This window comes from Amblyomma mixtum, chromosome 6, assembly GCF_055824585.1.
Source record: "Amblyomma mixtum isolate Tamu chromosome 6, ASM5582458v1, whole genome shotgun sequence".
Classification (NCBI taxonomy): Eukaryota; Metazoa; Arthropoda; class Arachnida; order Ixodida; family Ixodidae; genus Amblyomma; species Amblyomma mixtum.
In genome coordinates, this window is record NC_143017.1 from 71312682 (window position 1) to 71329305 (window position 16624).

Below are 16624 nucleotides of genomic sequence, written 5' to 3' on the forward strand. Positions count from 1 at the left end.
TTATACTGCATATGCAGCGCATTTTTCCGCCCATTCTGCTTGCTTCTTTCTTTCCTCGTTTTTCCCAGTGCCGCTGTCATCAGCGGTCGCTCAGATATAAAGGCAGTTATATCACGACAGGCCACAGAAGAAATATTGCGCTTTTCCGGCCACGTGTTTCAACTCAGCAATCGTATTGAACCGGCCGTCGTCACGGGCTCGTCGACCACTCAACCCACTGTTTCTGCATTTACTCCCTCAGTGCAGAGTCACGGGGTACACCACTGGACTAAGGCGCAATTTTTGTGTTTCCCTTCTCTCAGTGACAATCTTCCAAGCACTCCCTGCACCCCAAATACTTGTCCTCTCCTTTCCCGACAACTTTCGGAACATTATTTTCCCGTGTTTTTTTTTGCGATTTTGCTTTTTCGATTGCTCTCACTTCATTTGAGGGATCTCTATCATCACCCCAACTTCATCAAGTGCCCCAAGTTCCTCAAATGCCGCTGCTTTATCAGCGTCAGTGGGATCAGCCGGGCGGCGCAGAGTTAAACAGCTACATCAACCCGCCTTGGGATTGACGGTTAGGTCATAGAGCCTTTATGCTGAATTTCCATTACCTGCACTACAACTGCGGTGCGTGAGAGACCACCTATTTTCCGACCGGTCTCAATTAACCCTGTCTCCCTTTATCAAGAAGCAAGGAAAACGACAGCACTTTCTATTTCTTTTTTTTTTCATGTACAACAGTGCTTTTGTAGTTCCGCCGAGCTGCCATTTCAGGCTAGGAGCTTCTGACAGCGGCAGTACCATGAGGACTCAAGATTCTTAAGATGAGTTCTCAGCAAAAAAAAAAAAAAAGAAAGCAAGACAACTAATGCGATTGATGCTTCTGTGTGATAGCATTAGTGTTCCCCTCGGACGCAGCCGCCCCTACCGCTGAGGGGTTTAGACCGTTCGATGGGGTGTCGTGATTCAGTTTGTGAATCACTGTGTGACATGCCTTACCCTAGGTCCACTCTCCCCCACAGGTTCCCTCTCCCTTTTCATTTCACAAAGTTTAGAGGGAGCTTATCTCTCTCAATCAACATGAAGAGAGGCTGGTGGGCCAACAGGGTTTGTGATCTGGGTGAGCCAGAGCCGTAAGCAGCATGAGGCCCCAATAATTTGTGCTCTCGAAAATGCGAATCCTGCGGTCACGTTACCCAGGAGTGACTTGTGGGAGAGCGCGGGGAGAGGGCACAGCACATGCCTCCTCTACCACTTTTGGAGCGGAAAGCTCCACTTCCCGCATGCAAAGCTGAAGGTCAAATCAGGCCTGGATTTGACCTCTAACTGCAGGCTCGCCGGAGGTGTAGTTATGACGTCGTACCCCGTGACTTGTCGCAGCTGTTAGCGCTCATTCAGCGGCTGCGCCGACCGTCGCTGACTGAGCGAATCACGTGACTAACCACGTGATTCGCTCTTGCTGAATAAATGCCAGCACTCCCCGCTAGAAACAGCGTCGAAAGGAGGGGAGCGGGCGTACTTGGCATACGCAGGACACAAAGTGTACGCGCGTACTTAGCGCAAGTACGCAATTACTTGCGCTTACTCGCACGTACTAGCGCAAGTACGCGAAAGTACTTGCCCGTATTAGTAATTAATACACGCAAGTACTTGCTAGAAAGTAATGTTATAAATATACGTTAAATCCTACTGCTATGTTTTCCTTACCTTGCGTGCTGCCATTACGCGCTCTGACGCTCGAGGTCATTTCCAAGTTGATCTCACCACAATGCGGCTAATTTCTGTAGTGATTTTTATTGAAACGTCATATCTCGTCTTTATCTAATCTTGAGCTCCAAACAGTTTCGACGACAGATAAAATGTTATGTTGTGTTTTTCTACCTAGTGACTATTTTAAAATTCTCGCTCGCTGCTAATGACGAGGTATTTCCGCTTGAAAATCCTGTATATTTGTCTCGAACTAGGCGTGTCAGTCTTCTCCCGTAAAAATAAAGTAGTACTGAAAAAAAAAAGTTACGAATGGTCTCTGAATGGTCCCTGAAAGGTCTCTGAATCAGATGCTCCACTGCTGCAGTTTCTTAACCGCTAGGAACAACAATTATTTTTATGTTGGTGAGCATGACAAAGCTTTACTGATGGCCTCAAAACAGCTCCAGCCACGACTGAATTTCTCCTTTGAGCTTACGATTTGAGCCTTCAGTTGAATGTAAAAGGGAAACATCTGTCAAAGAGCCCAGATTATTGCTACATGGGCAAGGTTTCGTAGCACCCCAGCTCCGACCAGAAAAGGAAAAAAAAGGTGTGCTGGGGGCGGAAATCTCGACGAATTTTGACAAGTTCGAGCGAAGGAAAGGAAGGATAAAATGTGACGACAGACAGACGTCGCGACGCTGTCACAAGCAGTCGGCGCCTTTCAAAGTAAGTACAATGCAAAAGAGCTTAAACGTGTCAGCTGTCGCAATTCGCCCCAAAAACTGCGCGTTCGGCGCTTTTGCAGCAACGGATTGAGGCCAGCGGATTTGCGCCAACCTCTCTCGTCCCTTGCCTTTAACGGCAGTCGGTCCATATCTAGAATTGCCTGTAAGACCCAAAAGTACACTTGGAGAACCGCTCTTCGAAGAAATCCCAACAGGCGAGGAAGTGTGATGCTCAAAATGGCAAGGAGCAGTCGCAGCCTCTTCCCACACTGTCAAAAAAAAAAAAATAAGGATTTAGTTAGAGAGCCCTCGCTGTTGTAGGCGAGATCGAAGTTGGGGTAACGTATTGTAACCAAAATCTTTCAAGCTCTTTAGGTGTACGAGGAGGATACCATCCAAGTTGGCGCAAAATATAAAATGTGCACCAGAGATTTCGTGCTTTAAAACGTTCCATTGCTGGTGGTTTACCGTTTTTACGAGCTATATACACATTCATGTACAGCCTTTTTCAAAGTATCTATAGAGCCGGAAGGATTTGTTCCTGGGCTATGCTGTGTTGCTTATTATACATCACCAGTGTTCTAAATCTCCCGACTTTCGTTCTGAAACCTAAGAAAGCTAGACTTCCGCGTATTCTACAAGAGCTTGGAAACAAGACTTAGAAGCAAATCCCTTGGACTGTTTACTTTTGACAAAGCAAGCACATTTCAAAATAGGAACTCTTTTTGTGACTACGCTAAACCAAGCAGGGACTTTTTTTTTTTTGCTGTTGGTTGCTTTACTACATTGGTTACGAGAGCGGTAAATACCATTTATGAAGAGGATCAGCATGGTAGCACGCCCTCAGCCAATTTCATCCATATTTCGCCACATGTATTTTTTTTTCGGTTTTTCTAGAGTCAGGCGCATCTTCAAAACAAATGTGATCCTACCGATACCTCGAATGATCATTTGACAAATCGCGGTATTTCTAAATCTCGGCTTCCAGCAATTTAACACTTATCGCTAAAGTTTGCTCATGTCAATAAAAAAAACTTGGCTTTTCTGCATTCCAAATCTAACTGATATTCTTGAGGCCAGTATAAACTGTCTGAGATGATTTTTTTTTTTTCATTAGAAACGGCGCGTGGCACCTACCTTGTCATTGAGTGGGCGCATGAATGCGAACTAGAGAGGATAGAGGGCGACGAATACTATTACTTTTGCTGTCACACCCACGACGTTGGGGAGAGAAACATTTCTGATAATTTATGTGTGTGCGCTCAGAAATAGATGCTCTTCTCCCCGAACTTCACGATGGATTCTTAGAAGACCGCTCTTTATTCCAAGAAACTCCCTGATTTTTGTTACGTAGTTCACCATTGCCTTTCGTGCGCCCCGAATTGTAGAGCAAAGCACAGATTATCGATTCATAACCGTCATTCTCTTACATTGGGAGGCGTCATTCACCATCTGTTCATAAAAAAATCACAACATTTGTTGTTGAATGGCCATCACTGGAGCTGGATTAGTCTTGAAAATTAGTATTTATTGAACTAATTTTGAACAAGTTTTAACTCTCTGTTCCCCCTGCGCCGTTCTTTTTCACTGTTATGATGCTGCACTCTACTCCCTTACCATTCACGTGAGTTGCGATTCGCACTTGTCATTCTTTTCAAGAGTTTATATTTGTGATTTTAGTTTCATGTACACTCCGCTGCTGCACAGAAGCGCTTCTGTACAAAACTTTCGATCCCATAGGCGTGTGCTGCTCACCGAGCGTACTGGATGTGAGTTCTGCGTAACAACGACGACAGGGCCAGATAAGGAAAAAAATATTTGGCTATGAGTTTCTATTCGTATGCAAAATCCGTGGGACGAAAAGGTGCTTCCTCACAGCGACACTAAGCACCACGCCAGCATGTTTATCACGCCCTCGAGGCCCAAAGACCCAGCGGTGAATGTAGAAAACAACAAAACGGTCGTTCGCACAAATCATAGCATGTTTGCAGATAGACCTTCAGCACTTCTTATTCTTTGTCGAGCACCCTCCCAAATAGAGCAATTTATATTCACCAACACTAAATCGGAAGCGCACACACGAGGCCAAACAACAAGAGGACGAAGACAAAAATAGTCTCATTGCGGGGCGCTTACTCGCACGTCCTCATGCGGACTGAAAAATCATGGAGAGAAAAAAGTGAACACGAATAGAAGGCACGGAAAGCTTCTTTCCTTTGCTGCAAGGCATCTGTATTGGCAGCTTCGAATGAAGATGCATGTCGGCACTAGGAGGATGTGGGCAGTAATTCGTCCTTAGTGTCGGACGGCAAGCGCTCTGGCGTGACCCATTAAGAGTTTTGCAGACCAAATAAAAGTAGACACAGCGAAAGCCACTCTGCACTTCTTTTCTTCAGGAGAAGCTGTAGAAACTCAGGACGATTCGCCAACATTTTACAACCTCTGTCGACAGTTTATCGGCACAAGGAAAAGCAAGGTGTCATGAAACAATTCGCAGTGGAGCAAACGGTTAGCACCGTTGTGTAGTCAGCTCTCTCAAAACTAAATCTTACTTATTTCTTTCGTTAAATTTAGCGTTCAATCTGTTTCTGAATATATACCACTGTAACATGTGTTTGCACTTAGGACCCGCAATGCTCATGATTTGATGGTTGCGTCATGACCGCCTCATATTTGTCATCAGGTCTCCCCGTTCAGAGCTTCATTGTATGCAGTGTAATTTGGAGGAAAACACCCTCGAAGGCAGAAGCCACAAGCGCAGTAGACAATACGAGAACCATGAAGCTACACAATGAATGCTGTTGTTTCGTATTCAGCGTTCACTGAAAGACATAAAGAGATTTAAAAGTCATAATGTGACCCATTTTATTGCATATAATCTGCTATAAACGATATAATTAGCTTCTGATAGCTGCTACTGATCCTGCTGCTGCTCCCTGTTGTCTGCGTCTCCCTACTGAAGATACTGCTCGTCGTTGCACTGCCGGTCTTGCATTGTAGTCAACTGTCAGCAACAAGTGAAAGGCGAACAGGTATTTGTAATGCGAATACAAGAATGCAAGGACATTACCTCCTGGAGGTGCAAGACGAAACGGTCTTCGTGAAGTGAAAATCAAGTGCACTAATGTTCGGTTTCCCTTGTCTAAAATGTTGTAGTTTTACTGTTTCCGCTTCAGCGGTCCTGGTCGCGTTTCATTTCTTTGTCATTGCACGTTGACAGCAATAAAAATCAGTGCTTTTACAAAAATTCGCGTTTAAAAAAAATGCCTCAAAGTTACTTGGTCGGGAGAGACCAAACTGTAGCCTGAGAAAAGCGATAATTACTTGCTCATGCGGGAAGTAAATTTATCTACGCTCGAGCAGCAATATTGTGCTATGCACATCATAGCAACAATGATAATAATAATAATAATAATAATAATAATAATAATAATAATAATAACAATAACAACAATAACAATAACAACAACAATAACAACAATAATAATAATAATAATAATAATAATAATAATAATAATAATAATAATAATAATAATAATAATAATAATCCGACAGGCCACCGCCAACTACAGGAAAAAAGTTTCTTCAACAGATCTCCAGTTAACGCTGTCCTGTGACAGGAGTGGCCTCCCAGTACAGCAAACTTCGAATCCCATCCAGCCGCCTGAGTCTCTACCGCCCCCTGTTACAGTAACCTTCCCTTTGAATTATAATTACACAGACGCTCATCTAACTGTCCCCCCGGCAACCTGACTTCTCGCAGTTAAGCAGTTAAGTATTTTCTGCAGCCTTTGACGCGCAGTAGTCTTCAGTTGTTTATTGTTTCTTAAAACCTCAGAAGACACTGGTGCGATGGTAAGCAAAGTGTCGCGATGGTAGTGCGAGTTTAAGGGCTGAGATGAGAACGAAATAGCTAGGAAACCTGAAAGAGGAAAAACATGAAAGCGTGGGCCACTCAGAAGACTGTTTACTTCACGTGCTTGTGCGGTCGAATGGCGCGCGCTGAATCGATTGTTAGCTCTTTTACAGTTTGAGCCATCTCGATTTCCATCTCTCCCATAAATGGATTGTGTTGATTCCCAGACTCCGGCTGCCCCGCATGTGAAGCTCAGACGCTTGTTCGTGCGAAACGCAAGCCTGTCCATCACTGCCAGCTCAAGAGATTGAGCATACTGGTTCGTTATTCGACCAGCAATGGCACTAGACTGCGTCCCATATTCTACCGCCAATCAATATCTGGCGGTGGGGTGTGGTGTGGCGCGGTTCTTACACCAACAAACTTGCTTGTCTTACCCCGAAGTGGATTTCTGTCGTGTTAGCTACATTATAAATAGTGTAGTGAGCATTCGTAGACACGAAGTCAACAAGACGACTGGGGAAGCGCGACTACTAATCAACGAGATTCAGCAAAAAGACCACTCCCAACGCAGTTTCGAAGAATAATTAAAGTTCTAAGATTTGTAAAATAAAGGTATTGAAACAAAAATACTATTCGTGGCTAAATAATTCATACTCCTCTAGACAATGCTAGCACTTGTGAGGAAATGGTGTACAGTAACTAACAGCAGCCTTCCGCGGCGGCTCGGAGATTTCACATTCGGCTCCTGATCCCAAGGATCATGGGTTCAATCCCGGCCACGGCAGCCGCATTTTCGTACAAGACAAGTGCAAAGGCACCCCATGTGTCGAGCGATGTCAGTGTATGTCAGTGTCAGTGCCAGTGTCAGTGTAATTAATGAGGAATTCTTCCCTAGGGCGCCCTTCGCACCATACAGTTTTATTAGGAGAAAAAAGTGCAGCAAAAGCGACAAACATCTGTGACACATTCTCCTCATTCATCAGAATCTCCGCTTTCAAATTGATTGGCGTTAGAGCTCCCGAGATTAAAAAAAATATAAAGGAAGAGTGCCGTGGACTGCGTTCTCTATAATAGTGTTTTTTTTTTTTTTTTGCTGCAGGCAGACTTCGATCAAGAACGCGCAGACAGTGATAAGGGGCTAGCGACGCGGCATCAAAGAACGTACATCGCCTGTCACTATTTCTTTTCGTGCTCGAAATAGCAGCACTAGGTTGGCCAGGCATGGCGGGTAAGCCCAGCTTGTCTGGTCTGGAGAGCAGCATTGACTGGCAGGCTGGGACATAAGCGCTAAACACTGTTTTGGCGGTACAAAGTGTTCGCACTGTTTTCACTATCGCATTTTTACGTAGACTCGCATATCTACCTGCATATTCCTTGTAAATTTCGAGTGCTTGTTTGAGTAAGAGGGTGGAGTTGTAAAGCAGCATCCAAACAAATCGGAGCAAAAATATGAAAATGCGTTTTCTCTCGGTAAGTTGGAAATCATCAGAAACAATCTCACCTTTTACACAACCGAGTGGTGTTTTGCTCAAATACCTGTCTCAAAATGTCCCTCACACTGCGCATGCGCATTGCTCGTATTACGAATTTTTTTGGTATGGTTTGGTTTGGTTTATTGCTGTTTAACGTCCCGAAGCGACTCAGGCTATGAGGGACGCCGTAGTGGAGGGCTCCGGAAATTTCGACCACCTGGGGTTCTTTAACGTGCACTGACATCGCACAGCACACGGGCCTCTAGAATTTGGCCTCCATCGAAATTCAGCCCCAGCGGCCGTGATCGAACCCGCGCGTCTTTCGGGCCAGCATCCGAGCGCCGTAACCACTGAGCCACCGCGGCGGGGCTTACGAATTTGTAACTGATGTGGGAGGTACTGCCAGACTGCTGGCTACTGAGTGACCGAGCATCCTACTAGCAGGCAGCAATGCACTTCCGCAGCCAAATTTGGTTAAAGTCCTTCTCTCTAGATTTTCATACAATCGAAAAAAAAAAAATTATTTACAGCAAAATTAAAAGGAACACAGAACTCTCTTCGTTGCTTGCGAATGGGTTTTGCATATTGTCGATTAATTTATTTCCTTATGTTGTACTGCTTATTCATGTGTATGCCACTAACAAGAGCAGCATACCGGCTCGTTCTGTCTGCAATGAGTCCTGATATCAACTGTGGACTATGAAAAAGAAATAGAGCATCTTCAGCTTGCTTTATTTTGAGCTCAGCCAAGTGAACCATAATGCACTCTAAATTACTTTTAATGGTACTCGAAAATGTCTCTAAAGTTATTATTTTCTTAGAGGTAGAGACCAAAAAGAAACAGCACAGAAAGCAGGTCCGTACCACACAAAATTCGGCTTCCTTGAAATTTGTTCAGTGTTATTTCTTCGTAGATAGTTCTCGGTGCGCATTATTACCCAGAATAAAAAATTCTGTTTCAGGGAAGAAAGGCGGAACAAAATATGCTGAATTGATCCATCTTAGAATTACACATGCAATACAACGGATCTTGCATTGTTCCAGTCTTTAGTCCCACACTTAGCACCGGTTCAACAGTGTTCTCTTTCACGGTCACAGGAGCGTTCCGCTAAGGGGTTCGGTAGCATATCATGCAAGCCATCTCGCAGCACGATAATTTTGCAGTGCATTTCCTAGTGATGATTCGGCAGGTCACCCGCAATTTTGTGAAAAAGTTCGGACTAAACTTGACTTCCCTAGCTCACCCTAAAGAAACACAGAAAAAAAAATTCGTTTTTTTTTAATTAAAAAACCTAAAGCCATATATATGCACATATGAATATTCCAGCCCAAGCTGGAATATGCATGCGCAGTTTGGGACCCTCACATTTCTTATCTAACTAAAGCACTTGAATCAGTGCAAAACCGTGCAGCTAGATTCATCCATTCTGACTACTCATCATTCTAGTGTGACTGCCATGAAGTCAAAAGCTAACCTGCCTGACCTCGAGCAGCGACGCAAAATCTGCCGACTCATCCTTTTCCATAAGTTTTATCACTTATCCCTCGCAAATCTAAAACCAGCTCATCACGTGTCCCCTTGCACCAGTCACAGCAAAGCCGTTTATCCCTCCCGCGCACGCACCACTACGCACCTTCATTCCTTCTTTTACCAGACTGCAGTAGACTGGAATGGCCTTCCTGCCGATGCCGCACTCCACACCAGCCCCGTCCACTTTAAAAAAGCTATTGAAAATGTTCTGTTTTAAACCCCATGTCATTCATTTCAGATTCATTTTATGTATTGTTTCCCCTCCTGTAATACCCCTATTCAGGGGCATTTGAGGTGTACAATAAATAAATAAATAAATATACCACGATAAGCCATGTGGTTCATGATGCTTCAGACTAGAACTTTTTATAGTGATCTTTGCAATGTTCTGCGCCTTTTCGCCTAATTATACGAAGCTAACTATACCTGTCCTACCATTCAGTGTACTGTAAGACAAGCAGCTGAACTCTGCGGCAGCTGCATTTACTCTCTAGTGCAAGACGTCTACCAAGCTAGGCTCCGTAGAGTGCTGCTGAAACTAAACTAACGCCCTCGCTAGAATTCTTTCCGTCTTTGCCCAGACAGCACTGCGACAAGCCACCAATATGTAAACCAGTTTCACTAAAAGTACCCACTTCTCTCATTTCATTCCGCATAACAACATTTTTGCTTTCAGCAGCTTCGCTACTCTACAGAACGCTTCGGTCAAATTGAAATTGGAGTGCTTTGGTAGATAACTCCGTCCTGATGAACAAAAAAAATTCAGGGGGCACTTTGGCTGTCTAAAGTGGTTAGAGGCGGAAGCGTTTTCCGCACCACCTCCGCTGTTTCTGTGGCACTGGTGGCGTCACATATATTTGAGTACTAATTACTAAGTGATGGCAAATCACTAATTAATTGTTAATTACTGATTAGTGCATGAATGTTAATTAACTGCTAATTAATGACGCTTAAGCTTCGCCTTTAGGAGTGGAACGCGACAGCGCGTTGTAGCGCTGCCAGGGAGTCCACGGAACGCCACCACCCGTTCGGCGCGATGCCTTGCCCTTTGAACGCAACGCTTTTTGAGGAAAGGAAATGGCGCAGTAATTCTCTGTCATCTCGGTGGACACCTGAACCGCACCGTAGAGGAAGGGAGGTGGGAGTGAAAGAAGATAGATAAAGAGGAGCCGTAATGAAGAAAATGAAAATTGTATTTGAGGAAAGGAAATTACGCAGTAACTGTCTCACATATCTCGGTGGACACCCGTCAAAATTCAGGGGGGCACTTTTTGACCTAAAGTGTGGTCACTTATGTGTGGTTAAGATGTTAAGCTTCGCCCCTAAGAGTGGAACGCGACAGCGTCTTGCAACGCTGCCAAGGAGTCCATAGAACGCATTCGCCCATTCGGTTCTACGCCTCGCTCGTCGGTACATTGGTTTTTGAGGACAGGAAATGTATCTGTCTCTCATTTGTCGGTGGACACCTAAACTTCGCCGGAAGGGAATGGAGGAGGATGAGAGTGAGTGAAGACACCGTATTCACTAGCACAGGGAGTCCACGGAACGCCATCACCCGTTCAGCGTCACGCCTTTGCCCGTTGGAAACAGCTTTGAACGCAACGAATTTTTCAGGAGAGGAAATCTCAGTAATCGTCTCACATCTCGGTGGACACCCGAACCCCGCCGTAAGGAAAGGGAGGTAGTTGGGAGTGAAAGAAGAGAGAGAAAAAGAGATGCCATAATGAAGGAAACGAAAATTGGATTTGAGGAAAGGAAGTTGCAGTAACAGTCTCACACATCTCGGTGGACACCCGCAGCCCCGATTATAGGTCGCCGGTTCGAATTCCTGCCGGAAGCTCTCTAACTGATTAGAAAAAATTTATTTACATATGTACACATGCCAAGGTTACAAGATACATTCACATTAACATGACATTAAGCATGTAAGGTGAGCCAATTAAACAGGTACCATAAACATTTCTAAGTAACTAACAGGAATGGGCAATGTAAAATTAGAATGCATATATACCGATTGACAGAAGAGCGAAAAGTCGATAGTTAGTCATTGAAACATTGAAAAGGAGACCTTAGCGCCAGTTTGGCCTAAAAACCAAGGCAAGACGACCGTTATTAACAGAAATAAATGGGCATGACCATTGTCGGAGAAACTCTTCCTCACCCAAGAAAAAGAGTTCCTCGGACAAAAAACTAATCAGCTCCCGTCGGAGACGGCCGAGAATTGGCCACACAGCGCGGCGTCGAAAGCCACTAGCGACCGCGGCGCATCGACTGCGCCATAAACTAAAAAGACCTGCAACTATTAACAGGCGAGCAAAACGGCCGCTGGGGAAGCGGCCGCGGGAGACGAAGCACGAAATGCCCTGCCCACGAAATCCCGCATGAACCGCGCGCCAAAAGACACGCGCTACAACACAGGTGACTGTAGCGTGGCGATTAGATTCCGCGAACGGGCAATTCGGACAGGTACTGGAGCGTAACACACCCCACCGCTCTAACCGATCACAAGTAGGGAGAACTGCCCAGCCAAGTTTCCAGACAAAGTCACGTAGATGATCTGGGAGAGGTGTCGACGCTAAACGCGCCCACTGAACGCGGCGCATAGGTGAGCGGCGAGACGCCGGCACAACAGGTAACAATAGTGTGCCCATAATGTCCACCACACGGTCTGCAACGATGTTGACAGCAGGTGCTACTGCTCTTACATGCCTGTAAAAGGCCACTGATGAAGCGTAGAAAGCGGTAGGTTGCTCTGACTGGGGTCCATGATTAACAGGGGCCGCCGGATCCAAAAAGCGTAAAGAAGGGCCCAAAAAGTACCGAGCCAGGATTCGCGCCGGAGATGCGTTTCCTAGCAGGATACGCAAAAGACTCTTCAACGCTAACAGCGAGGACGTGACGGACAAATTTGGAAAGGCAAACCCTCCTCTCTCCCGTGGTTGTCCAAGAACAGCACGGGCTACAAGCTCGGTTCCGCCTGACCAAAAGAACGAAAAAACTGTAGTCTGCACTCGCCTTATGACACGGAGGGGTGGTTTAACAGTGTAGCAGAGGTACCAGAAGGCACCAAGTATGACGGACTGAACCAGGTAGCGCCTCTCAAGCAGAGGCAACTCGAATGTCTGCGCCCGTCGCACACGAGCTGTAATGTCTTCGACAACCGAAGACCACACACCATTCCATATTCCAGCACAGTCGTAGGTCACACCTAAAATGCGCATCTGCGCGCACCACTGCAAAGGTATTGAAGATGTAATACGAGTCTGGGAAGACCCCACAAAAAAGTAACAACTCTTCGAGTAATTAAGAGCAGCCCCAGACAAGGAGGCGTACTCACGGAAAACATTTAAAGTTTCAAGCAGGCTGCGTTCATCAGCTAAGTACAGAGTGATGTCGTCTGCATAAGCAGTGACGCGTACCGCTTCGCTGCCTGGCAAAGCCAGACCTCTAATAAAGGAGTGGCGATTGACTGCCAAGAGGAAAGGCTCTAATGCTAAGACAAACAAAAGGGGGGAGAGCGGACAACCTTGACGGACGCCGCGGCGAACATCAAATGCGGTACTTTCCCGGCCATCGAGGAACAGAGTGCTTGAAATATCTCTGTACATCTCTTTAATGAGAAGCACGAAAGAAGGTGGGAAGCCGAAAGCATCCAGCATCCCGTAAATGTACTCGTGCTCTAAGAAGTCGAACGCCTTTTCCTGATCAAGGGAAACAAGAAGACCCTGTGCGCGCCGTCGTAAAGTATACGCTAGGATGTCTCGCGTTACAGAAGATAAACTGTGTATTTCACGGCCTGGGATGGAGCAAACCTGGTGGCAGGAAATAAGTGACGGGAGGAGAGCTCGTAGACGACGAACGAGTAATTTTGCTAATACTTTGTAATCTGAATTTAGCAGGGTGATAGGGCGCCAATCTGCCGGACATGTCGACATAGGAGACTTTTTAGGAATAAGGACAATGCAGCCTCTTTTGAATGATTCAGGAAATACGTGCTCAGTAAAGCATATTTTTAATACTTCCGAGAAAATAGGGCCCACAATATCCCAAAATTCTAAATAGAACTCCACAGGAAGGCCGTCTGGACCAGGCGCTGAGCCTCGTTTCATGGAGTCCAACGCCTCCTTGATTTCATCTGTTGTTGGCACAGCCATAAGGCCGTCATGGAGTTCAGTTGAAACCTGCGGCAAGCCTGCTAAAAATGGGGCTGCGGAAACGACATTGCGATCAACTAGAATGACCGACTGAGCAATACCCCTGAAATGGCTAAAAAACGCACTGAAATTCCTGCCACCTGGTTGGGACGTAGCCCCGGCGCAAGATGTAAACGCAGGGGCACCTTGAGTGTACAACAGCTCTTGGCGGGCCAACCGAAGCACCTCAGGATGAGCAGTTGGACTGCGTCGACAACGCCATGCAGCCGCTGTCAAAGAGGAGGCACGTAAAAGACGCTGTAGGCGCTCCGAAAGCTCCTCTTTCCATGCGCACATAAGCGACGAAGGTGACGGGGTGCGTTGAGCAATACGTAGCTTCGCCGTCACCACACGCACCTCATCTGACACGCGAGCCCTAAGGGCTCGACCAGATGCGGCGCAATGGTGACGCCACTGCTCCTTCAGACGGTCCCAGTCACCAGGCACCGCCCCAACAACCGAAAAACGCAAGACCCGTGTGAGCCCCTCTTTAGTGCTGGCGTCGTGAAGTATGCGTACATCCAACCGCCATGGTCTATGGGGTGATACTGCAGGCGCCGGAACCGTGAGTGATAGAAGAAAAGGGCGGTGGTCTGATATGTGCACCGGCGAGGATGGCAGCGTCAGTACATTAGCTACACACACTGACCGCGAAAGGCTCGCCGGAACGTACGCCCTGTCTAGCCTACTCGACGATAACCCGCGACGCCAAGTCCACACAAAGACGTTGCCATAGAGGAGCTCATACGCGTCCGTGAGCATGAAATGGTTCACTAAGCGGCGCAACTCACGCGCATTCCAGCCTGGCCTACCCCTACCAGGGCCTTGCACATCGGCGACCGTATCGAGCACGCAGTTGAAATCGTCCAACATCACAACATTACGCCCTCCAAGAAAATGCACATCTAAATCTTTAAAGAATGCGTTTACCAAATTGGAATGCGCAGGCGCATAAATACAAAGAATTCTCAGGTGAAGTGCGTTAAACGTGCAGTCGAACGCCAACACGCGTCCAAGCGCATCGTAGGTAACATGATGATCGCGCAACAGTGAGCGGTTCAAAACAAGAACGCCAACGCCGCTAGAACGCGTGCTGGCGTACGAAAAGAAGGCATCGATGCCAAACCTACGCTTGAATGTCAACACGTCACTGAGACGAAAAAAATTGGTTTCTTGCAGGCAGACGATATCGCAACCCGAGGAACGAGCGAATGCGACCACCGTTGCCTGCTTCAAAACACTGCGGAACCCCTGCACGTTAAGAGTAATAATTTGAAGGTTAGTCATTTTGGAAATGAAAAATGAAACCTGAACAGTTGTGATGCTTAGGCAATACAAAGCGCGCCGCGAACGGCGCTAAACCACCTCACTTTTTGCGGAGGGTCGGACCAGAGGAGGCACGAGGCCTCCTTGGCCGACCGGCAGAACTGTCCGAGTCCGTAGTCGACGCATGTGGACGCTTTAAGCTCGAACTTAAAGCGACCATCTCAATATCCGACGACTCTTCGCTAGAAGTGCTAGCGCTGATCCTCGATGTTGAAGAGGACGGCGACTGCACAGGGTCAGCGTCTGGAGATGATCTTGGCTCTTGTACAAGCGATGACGAAGACGACGATGGCGGCGTCGGGTCCTCCTCATGCGTGATGACAGTCTCGTCAATGACGAGGTTGACTGAAGAGGCCGAGGACGTCAAGCTGCTGTCGTCACCGTCGACCTTAGCTATGTCGGCGTCCCTGCTCAAAACCGCAACGCTGGCCGCGGGCTCTAGCGCGGGCTCCGAGGGTGGCACGTTCTCAGCCTCAGATTTTTCCAGGGACACAGTAGGCTCGGCCCCTGTCTCATCAGGGACGCTCGGAGAGACTGAGGCTGACGCAGCAGGAACCTTTACTGTCTGCTCGCTTGGTGCAGCACAGGACGCATCAACAGCAGACTCCGGCTCTTCCACGTAGCGACGCTGAGACGCAGTGGAAGCACCCGTAACGGCGGCGGTGTTGGACCCGCCGGTCTCCTTGATGGCTTCAACCGCTCCCTGAGCGGCCTGCGGGGGCGCAGGGCGGGCCGCAGCCTCCGAGTACGAGGGCCTGATAGCGCACGCCACAGTAGCGTGCGGATCACCACAACGACGACATGGCAGCACGCAACCCTGGCCTTGGTGCCCAAAGACCCCACAGCGGGCGCAGAAAGGAGCCGTGCACTGTGCCCTGAAGTGCGCAGTGGACCCGCAACGCCGGCAAACGCGCTGCATGCCCTTGTAGTCGCACGTCACGCGGTGGCCCGCGACCTTGATGTAGTTGGGTACGGGTGACTCTGGTTTCATTTCAATCCGCACGTAGCGGGTCCCGGTGGTGACAGTGGGACGCGATCCCATGACGCCGCGACTGATGTGCAGCACCTTGCCAAAAGGGGAGAGAGCCTTGGCAAGGGCGTCACTGGGTACACGTGCGGGCAGAAAAAGAACAGTCACCTGGGTCACTTGCGGGCTCAGGGGAACGATGGCGACGCGTTCCTTGCCGATGGTGGGGCAGGAAGCTTCAACGATTTTAGCCATGGCGGCTTCACTTTTCACAGTGACTTGGTAGTTGCGTCCACCGAAGTGCTGGACGCAGTACACTTCCTCCAATCCAACAACGGAGGCTGTCGCATCGACGACATCCTCCGGACTAGCCCCCTCAGGGACGACAACATCAAAGGCCAGAGCCTTTGTAGGTGGCTGGCTCACCATAATGAGGCGCCCGCCAGCCGAAGGACACCTTAACAAAACAGTACGTCGATAGGTCACACACCGGCCACCGACGCAAGCCGGCGGCCGGAACACACACCGAAGCGTCCACCAGCTACCGAGTTACTCACTGCAGCAACGAAGCCGCGTTCCCTCCACCACCACGCACTTCCCCACCGAAACGACAACCACCACCCACTTCCCAGCCAAGTTCGACGTACGAAGCCGCGTTCCCTCCACCACCACGCACCAGTAAGTTTATGCTGCTGGAAACGCTGAATGGAAACATTCTGCGGCGAACGGTTGGCAAATAAGTTCCTTCCGACGCGCGGTGCCGACAACTGCTAACTACGACGCCGACGGCTTTTCGAACGAACAAGCTGTGTGTGAGATGCCGAAAAGAGCGCCGTAGAACACAGATAAGTGGTCGCGCTCATATTTTCAA

The 16624-nt window shown here is 47.8% G+C and overlaps 1 protein-coding gene across 1 annotated transcript; it reads right to left on the bottom strand.

The window, feature by feature from the left end:
• Nucleotides 1-1772: 1772 nt before the first annotated feature.
• LOC149339347 (uncharacterized) lies at nucleotides 1773-16350 on the bottom strand. Its single transcript, XM_089548095.1, has 2 exons — nucleotides 14831-16350; nucleotides 1773-2674 (listed from the first exon to the last, which is right to left on the bottom strand). The coding sequence occupies exons 1-2, from the start codon at nucleotides 16180-16182 to the stop codon at nucleotides 2638-2640; spliced, it is 1389 nt and encodes a 462-aa protein (XP_089404221.1). The 5' UTR covers nucleotides 16183-16350; the 3' UTR covers nucleotides 1773-2637.
• Nucleotides 16351-16624: the final 274 nt, after the last annotated feature.

Bases quoted from the DNA above. Each gene is read 5' to 3' on its own strand.
- LOC149339347 (XM_089548095.1), bottom strand. From the start codon at position 16,182: ATGGTGAGCCAGCCACCTACAAAGGCTCTGGCCTTTGATGTTGTCGTC. The intron at 2,675-14,830 runs GTGAGGTGGTTT...TTTTTTTGACAG, and splicing joins GGTCCGACCCTCCGCAAAAA to TGTGGGAAGAGGCTGCGACT.